A 14569-nucleotide genomic window follows, 5' to 3' on the forward strand; every position below is an offset into this window, starting at 1 on the left:
GTTCAAACATGGCTCAGAAAAGTAGAATTAGTGAAATATGAATTGAAGAAATAAATTACGATTTCCTAAGAGAGAAAAATCTATTTTAAACCACCCATAACCTCATCCTGAAGCATGAATGGGAGGAAATGTGGGGAAAATCTATTGCTCCATTCAAGATGGCTTATGCGCAAGTGATTATTGTTTTGACCTTGTTGTTTTCAGTCAGTGAATAGGCTATGGATTGTGACGGAACTGTTTATTAGTAATGGCGTTTTTTCTTATGGTCATTTTATCGAGATATTGATCATGACTGCATTACAGGATAAGACATTCAAGCATCACAAATTCGTAACGAGCTAACGTATATTCATCAATGTTAAACTGAACCTTTAACTACACGTTAAGGATCGTTCGAAGATGAAATAGTTGGGCTATATTCACTATAATTATGATTATCAATCGCTAAAAATAGAATTATTTTACAGTGTTTTGTAAACATCTTTTACGATAATAAAACAAATAGCCTAATACATATTAAAACATCATATTGATTTTTACCATTATCACCGAGGGGCAAGGGAACTTGTAGTCAATGAGATATCGTACCCCGGAAGTGATATACAAAACCGGAAGTGGAAGCAAAACAACCGGAAGTGATTATGACTCACTCCCAGTCTGCAAATAGGAAATGAGAGTACAATGGAAAGAAGCATAAGAGAGAATTTCACCTGTTCGCATGCATTGCTAATTGAGCATTGATATTACGCAAAATACTTGGAGGGTTTGAAAATTGTTAAAAAGTAGCAGATACTTGTTCCTATTTAAAAGAATGCTATTAGCCTTAGGTTGAATTCAAAAATTAAAAATTGGGATTTCGTCGTTTTTTTTAATATAGATTTTGAATTATAAAATGAAGCAAAAGTATGAAATATCATTTAAAAAAATTTTAAATATAATAGCCTATCTTTGCATGATCTGCGGAACAAGTGCGCGCTTTATTTTGATTTTAATTTTTTCATCTAGAAGATTAATTACCTATACATTTAATTTAAATTCCAGTGAAATCCACTCTTACAGATAACGTGCGCACGTGAACTGCACGTGATTAATGTGCCTACCGCACGTGCCTACCATGCTTCGTCTGTAAGTTGAAGTCGAACCTTTAGGTGTCGACAGCTCTAAGCATGACTTACATGCATCTATATCCTATACTTTTTGGGCTCTACTTGATCACAGCTTGTAGTCATAGTAACCAAGATCACGTTAACTGTATCCATAGCAACGACTACGCTACTGTGATTACCATAACCTCCCTCCTTGTTGAAAGCTCTCGTCTAAACTAATGTAGAGTATAGTAAAAACTCGGGGTGGTGTTATTAACCATTGAATAGGTCCTGTACTTCATAGTGATTACGAGGATCCCCTTCCTCGTACTGTTGTCCTGACTGCGTGCTGCCTTGTGACCATGGCATCGTCTTGCGTCCATATCCAGGTAATTCATGTTGACGGAGTTGTCGCTGAGGATTCCCTAGACTCTGGCCATACTGGACTATCTCTTGACCTGAGGGAAAATAACAAATGCATTAGAAGCAATTCAATGTTTCATCACTACAAGTGGTCTATGGTGGATTTAGGGAATTGAAGACCACTGTGCTGCAAGGGATAAACTTTTTCTAAAGCCCCCCCTGTTTTAGGGCATCTTATTTAGGGGCAATTTATTTTAAAATATACCTTGCTGTTGTGATGTTGGGCCAGGGCTTGGTGCTGCTCGCTCAGCAATGGCATCGAGAAGATCCTACACAAGCATCAAAATGGGTTAGATTTTTTTGACAATAAAATGTTGGCATTAGTTTTTTGGTTAATGGATTTAGTTTGAATCTCACTAACCGGAGGAAGGCTTTGTTGAGTGAACATCTAAAATAATTGCAAAGAAGAAATTAAATTATATTGCGACAGGTTTTATAAACCTTTCATTATTCATCGGAGGTTTTATAATTCAAATTATTATTCAATAATAATGGACAGAGCATGGGAAAAGCTGTTCTTAATCTTAAAACTATTAAAAGTTGTTCTTAATTAAAATCAAAACTTACCTGTTGGGATGCTAAGTTAGAGAGACCTTCTGAAGAGTTGAGAATCTAACAAAAAACAAAAACAACATTGAACAACAGTTATTACAAAGTCCCTTAAATTTCCCCCCATTTCTGACCACACCATTCTCTTGAGTATTAATGCTTTGTTTAACAGTTCAAAATGCGAAAACACGTGAATATGAATACATATTGAATGAAGAATCTTATTCTCAAGGGAATGACACATGTCCAAGCCAAAAAGGTCTATAGATGACTGGTCCCCTTGCATGTGACGTCAAAGCAGCTCAATTTGGAGGAAAAAACAAAAGAATTTCATTCTCTCGAGAAATATTGTCATGTCCTCTCAATTGAGCTGCATTCTGACATGCTGTAAGGGGTCTGTTGCAATATATTATCACTGACAGACTCACCTCACTGAACCCTTGTACATCCATGAAATTCTGCTGGTTGGCCAAAACTTGCTGCAGTGAATCAAGATTTGATGAGATGTAATCAATGTGCTCTCCCAAAAAGTTACGACTGTTGAGTAAGAAGTAGAAAAGTTATGAATATAAAAAACAAATATATATGTTCCACAATAAGTATTTCTGTTGATTTATGGTAGAGGGCTTTGATGGAACTCATGTTGCTTGACAAAATGAAATATAGACAGAATAAAGAATAGCACTTTTGATCTGTGAGTCAGTGGTACCTTCATTTAGGTCAGCCTAGAGGTTGTTTCAGGGTTCAATCTGGGAGTTAGCCATGCCCTGACTTGGATCAGCCCAGAGGTTGTTTCAGGGTTTGATCTGAGTTAGTGATACCCTTACGTAGATCAGCACAATATTTTTTTCAGGGTCTTGATAAAGGTTTTTATCTGAACGTTTGTGTCATACCTATCCAAGATATCCTCCTCAGAGAACTGCCGTATCGGCCCTGTTCCTCTGCGTGCAGAAGACTGTTGTTCAGAATACTGTCCAGGTTCCATGATGTGTGATGGATGGATGATAGATGGCTGTTGCTGTTGTTGCTGGTGTTCTTCTGGGAAGGTGACAACACCGGTGGTATAGGCTGGCGGCTGGGAGCCTGAACTGTGAGAATAGCTTGAAGGTCCTGTGCAAATAAAATATTTGTTACTATCTGTATCAAAGAATTAGAAAAATGAACTGAGAAAGGTCTTATCCAAATATGATTATCTTATGATAAAATGGTCCAAAGCAAGACTTGGAAATGCCCCAAAAAAGCATTCACAGGGTTTAACCAATAGTCAGCCTATGCTTCTTTGTGCATTGGCTAACAGTTGGTCAATCTCGTACCAACACAAGTAGGCTGGTCTCAAAGTACACAATTACCAGATGGAATGTAAGAGTTGTGACAATGAAATGATAATGATGGTGATAACGAAAAATAGCCATATTACCTGATGAATGGATCATTTGTGACCCTGGGGAATATCCAAAGCTTGAAGCTAAGAGAGATAACAGTAAATATCTAACTTATTCTCTTACTACAATCTATAATGAACATGACAAGGGCAGCATGGGTGGCGTTCGTGGCTAACGCATCGTCTTTCACTGCTGTGAGTCCAACGAGTCACAGGTTCGAGCCCTGCGGTCGCCACATGTGAACATGTGAGTTTGTTTGATGTGTTGTTCTCTTCTATGCTATGAGGGTTTTCTTTGGGTTCTCCGGTTTCCTCCCTCCGTAAAAATCAACATGTGCGTTGAGATTTGTGTGTATAAAATATTCGACTGTAGTAAGGAGTGTGTATGGAAGATACACAGCCCCACAAGCTCTTAGCTTTAATGCCTACCGTGTATAAATATAAAAAATAAAAATAAAAAAGATTTATGACATGATGATGGTGAAAATGGTAATGATAATAACAACATTTATGATACTCCAACATTTGGCCAGCCTACTTGTCTGAGAGGCCCATGTGTGACATCATGCCGAAAAGCAAAGAGATTATCCTGGGGACAAGGCTAAGACTATTTTATTCTAGTCTATATTTATTTTATTCTATTTCATCTTAAATAGGATTTTGATTCAGTTATATTTGAACATGACCACATCAAGCTTTATATGACTATAATAGTCATATTATGTGCATATGCTTTTATTAAAATTATCATCATCATCATCATCATCATCATCATTTTTTGCTATTATTAAGTAACTAAGATATAATGCGTGCTCTGATTGGTCAATTACCGTTTCATATAACTCAACATAGATTGTGAGGAAATGGCGTCAGCAACGCAAGCGATGTTTTGTTTGTTTCATATGTTTTTTATTATTTCTTTTGAGTTAATCGTTAGTTATATCTTAGTTATTTTATAAAAGAGATAAAAATCTCCCCTGGCTTTGCTATGTTGAGTTATACAAGCACTTGGAAAATTGTGTGCGCCCTCAAGAAGTGCCGAGAAGCACTCACCTATGTCTCGTGCCTCTACTAGCCCTTCTCTCTGACTCACGCTATTTCCCGCATGCTCGTATGATTCAACATAGCATGCACGCTCGTTTTCTATCTCTTCATTACATAATGATAATGGCAATAATATTGAAAATGACAATTAATGGATGATGTTCAGATGGCATACTGACAATTGCACTTACCTTGTGTTGACACTGGGCTAGTTACTGTTGGTTGGGAAGCAGTGTTCATCTTTTTATTGTCTCTTAATACAATAACTGGCCGCTGAGAAGACATGACTCTATTTCTAATGGCCTCGTCATCATCTGGTAAGGCAGTGATTAATGGACCACTAGATGCTGCATGGAGCAATGAAACAAATGTCAATAATTATTGGTACTATTATAAATGGTATATTAGGATTGGCTAGAATAGAGCTATTAGTAAAACCATCTGTGAGTAGCTGTGCCCTGCCACAGAACACCCCAGAATCAATAAAATTTGAAGTTTTTTTGATAACTCATTAGTTAAAGTAATGGTAATTGCAATTTAGAAGTATTCACCCTTTTCCCCAATAATTTTTTCTTCTACTACTTAAATCAATGGGACATTTGCATAATGACGTCATTTTACTACCACTTTCAAATGCTTTAATTTTCTTTCTTATTCAAAATTGTATTGCCTTATGAGAATAGAAGAACAGTTGGTGCTAATTAACTGAACAAAATAAAGTGTGCTAGGGATTCTGGTAGTTGTATAAGAGTCCTATAAAACACATTCAACTTACATTGCATTTCATTTGGTGTGTTGGACACATCAGAAATCGTCAAAGACTGTGTATTGGACTGCAAAAAATAGTTACAACTTTAAGTTAGAATACTCTAAATAAATAACAAAGTGTAGACAGTAAAAGCAAGGGAATGTTCTCACACTTCAGACCAGAAGCTATTCTATTTTGTATTATTTCTTTGTTTAGCAGTTTGCACATAAGAAGACATAAAACAACTCAAACGAAGAATCTTATTCTCAAGAGAATGACTCATGGTCTGAAATGGAAAAAAACATTGTCATATATAAAAAGGACAATTGGAAACATTATCAAAACTGGTAACATACTCCAGGTACGGCTGAACCATAACCATGAGATGTTGAAGTGCTTGTAGCAGTGTGTGAATCCATAGAGTACTCTTGTCTAGCTCTCTTGGCTGCTTGTTCTTGTTCAGAGCTATCTTGTAGCATCAACCTAATGGAAAATATATTGCCATCAGCATGGGGAAATCTCATGCAAAAATATATGGCCAATAGTATAAAAGTAGTGAGGTCAAACAAAATAATGGAAAATCGGGGATTTACTAGATTGATTGATTGAGATTGATGAGATTGTTAGAAAGCATGTAGGTTTACTGTGGAATCCTAGATTAAGAAACAGTCAAGAAAAATCTACCAAATCTACTTTTTTCATATCAAGTAAGGACTGTTTTTATTAAATGAAGAACGACAAAGCTTAGAATTTTGGGAATGAAACCCTGAATAAACAGAACCTAAGGCAATAGGAAAAAGTCTCTTTCAAGCCACATTTACTCAGTTTATTTTATTCATTTTGCAACTGCTAAAGTCAAGGTACAAATCACTATAAATGACAAGCCATATTGTGACTTAAATGAGTCCAAAGGAGGGTTCAGGTTTTCATAAATTTTTATCTGAATGGTTTGAGCCATGATTTCTAATTGTTATTGGTAAAAACAAGAGAGCTGAACATCAAAATTATCATTTGCAATGTCTGCCTGATTTCCTTTTTCTATTTCAGATCCTTTAATCAGTACAGCAATAGTCTATACATAGGAGGGTTTAATTTACTAACCTTTTCCTATTGGCTAGTCGGGCTTCATTTTGGTAGACAAGTCTCATTAAGAACTGAAACAGCTGTACATCAATAAAAACAAACAAACTATTTAGTTATCTATCTATTTTTAGATGTTTTTGTTTGTTTGTTTGTCAGGGGCTGTAAGTAAAACTGCAATAGGTTATTGTGAAAAAGAGCTAAAATAGAATTGGAAATTAATTTATCTTTACAGGAAGCTTGAGAAATTTGTTACAGAGAACAGGGTATGAATATGTTTCAAGAAGATTATGTATGTGTTGTTCTGGGAAATATCCATACCCCAAACATGGAGAAAATTGGGAATTCTGAAAGGGAGGGGGGTCAGGGAAAGAACAAAATTACAGGAGAAGAAAATTGGAAGCTCCTGGGAGTAGGGGGTCATCTTAAAAATTCCCTCCAGGGTGGGGGTGTGGATATTTTCTGAAACTACGCATTACATAACCTCAGCTGTATATCAATAAAGTTAGATTATATGAAGGGAATAAAAGGACAAGAATATAGTATTGACAATGAAATATATAACCTACAGAAACCAGAATACTGTAAATTTATAAACTTTTGTATTCTTGCTTGTTTGAAAGACTGACATTTTGAGAAGTCCTCTTACAATAATTAAACCAAAATCCCTAGACCCAATTTAAGTAAATAGCATAAATTGAATGTTATCCTAACATCTCAGAAAATCGTTGCACAATGAGAAATATTGAATGTTCTCTTATTTAACCAAGCTGTTAGAAAATAACGTTTTCTTACCCGGTTAACCACATGTTGCTGTCTTGAATGTTTGGTACGTAGATCTACTAGTTCCCTCCACAATGTCTCATTTTCCCTGAACAATGGAAAGGTTGTAATTTAGATATTTGTCTATGGCTAAGAAACACTAAAGAGCTGGGAATATTTTTATTTCCATAGTGAATAATATTTAATATTTGGTACATCTATAGAGGTGTTCTCCTTGATGTAGAGGTTTCCTTAATATAGAGGGGTCCATAACATAGAGTTGTCGGTAATATACTGCCATTAGAAGTGTCTGTAATATACGAGTGGTGATAACTAGTAGAGTACTAGCATAGTCTGTGTCGGTGTTTCTGAATTAAACTGTGGTACTTCAACGAAAGACTAACGTTCGAAACGTCAGTTTCACAAAGCTTTGTACGGTGATCCAATTTATCTACAAGTTCCTACTGTCTGTAATATAGAGGTGTCTGTAATAAAGAGGTGAAATTATAAAAAATATGAAAAAATAAAAACCAACCTCTTCATCTGTTCAAGTTTTGCAGTCATTTCATCCTGTTTTCCCTTCATGTCCTGCACGTCATTCAGAACCTTAGTGACATCTTCATTCTTGAGCTTCCTTTCATCTGGTGTGGCCTGGGAATGCAAAATAAAATACATTATTTCCTTTCTAGTCTGATATCTTAAGCATGGATTTTTTTTTAATAATTTGACTTGATTGTTATATTATGCTAGCATAGCAAATGCTATAGCTACTTCTACTAAATGTTCTGCATTACTTTTGAATATAAGAAATTAGTTTAATCATAATTGTGAGTATTTAGCATTGTTACATACAGTGTATGTTAAATTTGTAAAATCCTTTGTCAAAAAGTGGGCTATAGCCTCCTGGCTTCTACGTCCCAGATGCAGTGTGTATATAATATACAGTCATATACATAATATATAGTATGCAAGTCAATCTGGATGGATTTCTTTACCAGAAAATCTAGCCTTTTCTAATCAGGGATTAAATCTAAACTTTTATTTCCCATCAACAATTCTTCAAGGTAAGAATTGGTCTTTTATCTCCAATAATTCTACACAGTTTTTATCCATCTATTTTCTATACATTTATATATTCCATGCTTCAGTGTGCTACAGACAGATAACAAACAAAAGGGTGAGGTCATAGTTATCAATATATATAGAGAATCTATCTAGCACATGCAGACTGCTGTGACCATCATTGTCATCATCCCACATGTCTAAGAACTTTTCAGCAGGTGCTTCAAGTCATTTACACAAATACTTTGTGAACAGGGGGGAGGGGGGTTGAAACTTAGTTCCCCATCAGAAAAATAAGTTCATTCCTTTTATTAAATAAAAATACATTTAAAGTTTCAAATGAATTATTATGACCACATAACCACCCACGTACATATGATTAATCCCTAAAGTATCTCTTAATTTGAATTGCTATAAACCCTTAATATAAGTATTAACTTTTAAAGGGTTGGGTCAGAAAATATGAAGGAATGGTGCAGCAAATATAACTACTAATAGAACATGTATTCAAGAGGAAGCAAGGGTTAAACAATACACACAATGCTGAAGCTTAACATTTTATTAGATTTTGTGAATATAGGGCAATTATGTGGCAGAAAGTTAAACCATCCCAGAAATTGACTCCAGTGACGTATAAATGCATGGGAATCAGCTTTACATCTCAATTTTACTTTTTATCAATTGGCTTCCACCAAATTTAATTATGAGAAAGAATAACTAGACAGGTTAAGTCATCCTACATGTATACAATGACTCATACCACCAGAGGCAATAACCACCCACGACAAAAAATCAACCTCCAGAACGTCGTCATAAACCAACCCTGACACATCTGTCCCTGAGTTTATTTTGTAACTTTTTAATGGTATCCCCAAAGGTATGAATAATGATTATGGTAACATTTAAGTTCGGCAGATTTAATTTCCCCAAACAATTGTACGTGCAACATCGAATGCAACATTACACCTCAACATACTTACATAAAAAGCTATTACTATTATAATTTCATTTCACTTTTGAATCCCCCTCATTTATGAAGGTTGCTTATGGCATCGTTACTGATTGGTAAATAGATTTAGTTGTCCATGACATGGACATCTAACAACATCAAGGCAACAAGCATACTCAGCTTGATTAGTCTAGCTATTCTGAGTAGCTATTACCAATACCTGTTTCAATATTATCTTGTAAACAAATTTATAGTAAAATTATGGTAATAAAGCTCAATCAATTTATACTCTACTCACATTACATGTGCAAACCCAACACAAATGCTCATCTACATTATATCACATTTTAATTATGAAAGACGATCATGACATTGTATAAGATCAATTGGCAGATATAACTGTCCATAACACATACAACACACATCAACAGCAGCAAGCATATCCACCCACGTCACATGTGCTAACCCAACACAAATGCACATCAACATTATATCTTTATTTCCACTTTTTATTTAAACCCTTAAACTTATGAAGTATCATATCTGCTTATAGCGTTGTTTATGATTGGTTGATTAAACTGTCCATGACATGGACACCTAACATCAAAGGCAACAAGCATATCCACCCACACCACATGTGCTAACCCAACACAAATGCACATCAACATTATATCTTTATTTCCACTTTTTATTTAAACCCTTAATCTTATGAAGTATCATAACTGCTTATAGCGTTGTTTATGATTGGTTGATTAAACTGTCCATGACATGGACACCTAACATCAAAGGCAACAAGCATATCCACCCACGTCACATGTGCTAACCCAACACAAATGCACATCAACATTATATCTTTATTTCCACTTTTTATTTAAACCCTTAATCTTATGAAGTATCATAACTGCTTATAGCGTTGTTTATGATTGGTTGATTAAACTGTCCATGACATGGACACCTAACATCAAAGGCAACAAGCATATCCACCCACGTCACATGTGCTAACCCAACACAAATGCACATCAACATTATATCTTTATTTCCACTTTTTATTTAAACCCTTAATCTTATGAAGTATCATAACTGCTTATAGCGTTGTTTATGATTGGTTGATTAAACTGTCCATGACATGGACACCTAACATCAAAGGCAACAAGCATATCCACCCACACCACATGTGCTAACCCAACACAAATGCACATCAACATTATATCTTTATTTCAACTTTTTATTGAAGTATCATATCTGCAATGAATGTATTAGAACAACTGATTAAGTTATCTAAACCAACCTTTCTTTTGACGTTTTCCAGAAGCTGCGGCTGCCCACACTGAAAGTTTGGATTGTGAAACTCCCACACATCATTGTCAGACCGTAACCCTCCTTGCTCTGCTCCAATCACTTTACGAAAGCCATCTATGACAAAGGACAACAAACAATATTATTCTTATTCCACTTCCAAGGTCATTACAAATATAGAAGTGGATGAATAATAAGGATAAAGTAAATATTCATCTGAACAAAAGGTACTAAACTTGACATTGAAGAATATCATTGGTTTTGTTTGTTCTATTGTTGGCAGATTTTGAGCCTCTCAACGTTATTTTAGAAAAGTTTATTATAGCACTTGGGAAATCAAATAACAAATGACATGCTTAAACAACAAATTACTACATAAATAAGAATTTCTCATTTATATTCTCTTAAAAATCAACTTTAATTGCTTGTATCAAGTTTAGCATGATGCATATTTAGAACAAAATAATCATCAAAATATCCAGGTCATAACCTAGGTAGCAAAGGGTTATATCACACAACAGCAAGGACAAGAACAAATGCATGATACATCTAAGGTATAGGAGATGCAACAGTATGATAAGAATTGGTTTAAAATACCATGCACATTTAATGGCAGTGTGCACATTAGATGCACAACTTGCAAAAGACGTTGCATAACATTCACAAGAAAATGTAGAGTTCAGATATTTTGTAGATTAAAAGTTATGTCATGAAAAGATGAAAAATTAACAAGTGTGACTCTCAGAATTCCTTACATGTACTATTGGGGGATGGGAGGAGGGGATACAGTATATGCGACCCAGGTTCCATCCTCAGACTCAGTCGTATGTAAGTAGAGTTTGTTGGTTCCCTCCTGTGTTTCAAGGGGTTTTCTTGCTTTAATACTCCAAGAAAACCAACATGTTTGACTATACATGTATTCACTCATTACCTATAATATGGCAGTAACAGTTTTGCACAAAGTAGCCACTATAGCATACAGTACAATACACTTGAGAGTGATTAAAATGGAGCATGCTACTGAAAGAAGCTTTACCTTGTATATAGAGTGTTTGTATGAGTGGGAAAAGTATGGTAAATGGTTGGTATAGTAGTGCTATACATGACATGACAAGAACACCCTCACTCTCACATGGTCAATTAAGGGGTGTAACATATTGACTGGGTTTATGAGTCTTATAAGTCTATAATCTATTTTCCAATGCACATGGCAACTTCATAATGTTGATTTAAGCAGTGTACCTGTAATCAGTCAATCTAATGCTGAGAAAATTCAGGCCAATGATTTAGAAGTGTTTGCACAAATTTTTTACATGATCCAATATAATAAAGACTAATGTAAGGGCAGTATTAGCTTTGTTCAAATTAATTGTCCGACCACCCAGTCAAGCTTCAGCTTATGTGACACAAATGCCCTTAATAATCCAAAGGCAGTAGGTAGCCAAAGTTTTAGCCTATACTCTTGAGGATATTTAGAATGAACTAACAGGAGAGGTTTCATGTGTTGTCATTGTGCATTGTCAACATGCAAGATGAAAAGTGGCTTGATTAATGGATATTGGACTGATGGTATTCATCCCTTAATTCTTTCTCAAGAGCAGAACTCAAGTTATTTAATCCTGCACAATACGTCTACAAATTGATCTACATTTTGATTTTGATTCTTCTCCTAAGATCATGGAGAGAATCATCATTGAATTCCTGTCCAGTTTTCTAATGTTTTGCCCCTCCTTTCATCAACTTTTTTGGTTTATCAAAATGCTTTCCTTAAAATATGCACAAATCATGTAACAAAAACTATAAGTATAAAAGAATTATACTACAAATTTGTACATATTTTAACTACTTAATGCTCAATAGGTAACTTTAAAAGCTACAGTATTGAGAAAACTTTGAATTGAATGTGGAACTATGGTAGCACTGCTCATTAAATATTGATGGCATAAATGTAAAGAGGATGAAATTCATGGTATAAATTTGAAGAGATGAAGACTCAAGCTAGTATATAATTCACATAGGTAAAAGACAGACAGTTTTTGCAAGCAGATGAATATGTAAAGTTTTTAACCTGTTTACACAAAGACGTGCCTAGCAACCATATTTTGAGAAAAGATTCTGCATTGGCTTGTATTTTTTACATCAGACAATGATTTCTAAAGCTTTGTACAGTGAGCTTTAGATTTTTTTTGATGGAAACAAAAAAGGCTTGTGTTTACGAATTGTGATGCAGCAGTGTTCCGTAATGTAAGAGTTTATGCATGCATAATATGACAGCGTCTAAACCCAAGGGGAAATGCATAAATTTGGAATTTTAAAACGGAAATAAAGTTCACCCTATAAAAACCTTTTGAATTTCGAGCTTCTCTATTACACTTCCAACATGATTGCTTAGAAGATGAAATTGTTCCAGATTCAACTCAGAAACTCAATTCCACCTAAATGCGAAGATATGAAACTTGTAATGGGAAATGAAAAGAATCATACACAACATATTTCACGTCGTAACGAAAAATAAGGTTCGCGTGCACAAACCAATCCCGTCTATATAGTTATATGCAGCAATTATCTAGACATCTTCAAAGTATTTTACGGAGCATGGAACACAGTTATTCAAATATTGACTTAAAAAACCTTATTGTGATTGTTTACTCTACGATATAATTCGATTGGATGTTGATTAAGAATCAAGTTCAAAAAAAAGAATAAGAATCTAGAAACAATTTGATATTTTTTATCAAGATGCATGAAATTGCCTCGAGGCGTACGAACCAAAACAAATTCACTCGATGGTTTGTAGTAATTATCATGCAACATCAAAAAACCCCTTACAAACACATCAAAACTAAATCACAATTCAGTTGAGTAAATCCAAGGTATCTTGTCAAATTTAAGCTGGAAATAACAAGATCTGAATGACTTATGCTTAAATTAACTTATTTAATCTACGCTGTTAAAAAAAGTGATCCAAGTTTCACACACTATGTAGACTTTGAAACAAAACAAACTCGGTTCAAAAACGATATCCATTGCTTCTAAAAAATATTCTGCTTTTTACTTTAGCGTAAATTAGAGTAAAAGAAAAACGTATTGTTGCAAGGTATTTTTCGATCCAAGTTTTGCTCGTTGGGAACTCGGCTTCCAATGTTGATGTGTTTGGCCACCGGAGATGCACACCCGGTTGTTAATACAAGGAAAGAAACTCAAAGATCCCCTAAAGTAGAACTCGCATTTATATCTAAATCTACTTACACATGTTCAGCTGACGAACAAAGCTTGCAAAGTTATTGTGCTTGAAATATTTGGGGAGAATCTCTCTCGCGAACGTCGCTTGGTCGTGAACAAGAAAGCCAGAGCCACTCTGAGAAGAAACGAAAACACCATTAACTTTAGCCTCGTATTTGAGCAAACTCGAGGTAATGCCCCTTCATTCGTGGATATAACCCAACATCAGACACAAATAAGTCGGATTGTGAAGTTATAGGTCCAGGAGAAACTACCAAACAGAGGTTTAAGTGGTGAAACGTTTGCTTTACCCGGTTCCATGAGATATGAATGTCATACTGATGATCCTCGACCAGTTTCCAAAGCTTAACCAGAAACGCTGGTACATTGGAAGGGATGACATACTGATCTCCACCGAGATTCTTCATTGGCATGCTGAAACGTTGGCTCCAAATGGTTGAATATTTTAAGTAGAAAAGCTGGAGTTCGACAAACCAGTTTTATCTTCTACTCATTTTCACATGCACGACAAGAAAGATGCCGTGCGCGAGGTTATATACTCAAATTAAATCCCCCAGAATGCTTCACGCGACTGGACAGCGCTCAGCCATAAGGCGTGGCAAAAGTAGCGAAGTCAGTGACCCTTTTCAAGAGGAGTAAAACAGACTATACTTAATCTAGAAATAGCGATATTTACGTAATCAAATCACATCGTGTTTTTAAGAATAAAGAAAATTACTATTGCTGTTGTTTTTGTGTTTTTTTCCTTTTGATTTTTAATATTACTACTTAATTTTGCAACAATATCTGTCATTTATTTTGCTCTTATGAGTGCTTTATTCTTCGCTAAATTAGCTAAATATTGCATCTGTTCATCTGATTGCTTGCTATAATTGCCAAACATATTCTTAAGTCTCGTACGATGATTATGATCACGATTTGTTCACGTATCATTAAATGTCAGAGAA

General features: G+C 35.1%; 1 protein-coding gene across 3 annotated transcripts; it reads right to left on the minus strand.

Moving 5' to 3' along the window:
* Positions 1-223: 223 nt before the first annotated feature.
* LOC116305382 (heat shock factor protein 1) lies at positions 224-14141 on the minus strand. 3 transcript variants are annotated; one of them, XM_031715281.2, is made up of 16 exons: positions 13913-14141; positions 13629-13737; positions 10372-10496; positions 7608-7723; positions 7106-7181; positions 6332-6393; positions 5587-5713; positions 5258-5315; positions 4674-4829; positions 3475-3522; positions 2951-3167; positions 2486-2594; positions 2076-2120; positions 1870-1896; positions 1714-1777; positions 224-1543 (listed from the first exon to the last, which is right to left on the minus strand). In XM_031715281.2, the coding sequence occupies exons 1-16, from the start codon at positions 14033-14035 to the stop codon at positions 1359-1361; spliced, it is 1647 nt and encodes a 548-aa protein (XP_031571141.2). In that variant the 5' UTR covers positions 14036-14141; the 3' UTR covers positions 224-1358. The 3 variants fall into 3 exon arrangements, with proteins under 3 accessions (XP_031571141.2, XP_031571144.2, XP_031571142.1); XM_031715284.2 differs by lacking the exon at positions 3475-3522; XM_031715282.2 differs by lacking the exon at positions 1870-1896.
* Positions 14142-14569: the final 428 nt, after the last annotated feature.

Source organism: Actinia tenebrosa, unplaced genomic scaffold (assembly GCF_029948245.1).
Source record: "Actinia tenebrosa isolate PJP-AT-01 unplaced genomic scaffold, QUT_ActTen_1.0 PGA_scaffold2__45_contigs__length_23673736, whole genome shotgun sequence".
Taxonomy (NCBI): domain Eukaryota; kingdom Metazoa; phylum Cnidaria; class Anthozoa; order Actiniaria; family Actiniidae; genus Actinia; species Actinia tenebrosa.

Coding starts and splice junctions, on each gene's coding strand:
- LOC116305382 (XM_031715281.2), bottom strand. CDS start 14,035: ATGCCAATGAAGAATCTCGGTGGAGATCAGTATGTCATCCCTTCCAAT. Junction 6,394..7,105: donor AGCAACATGTGGTTAACCGG/GTAAGAAAACGT, acceptor ATTGATGTACAG/CTGTTTCAGTTCTTAATGAG. Junction 2,595..2,950: donor GAGGAGGATATCTTGGATAG/GTATGACACAAA, acceptor CTTACTCAACAG/TCGTAACTTTTTGGGAGAGC.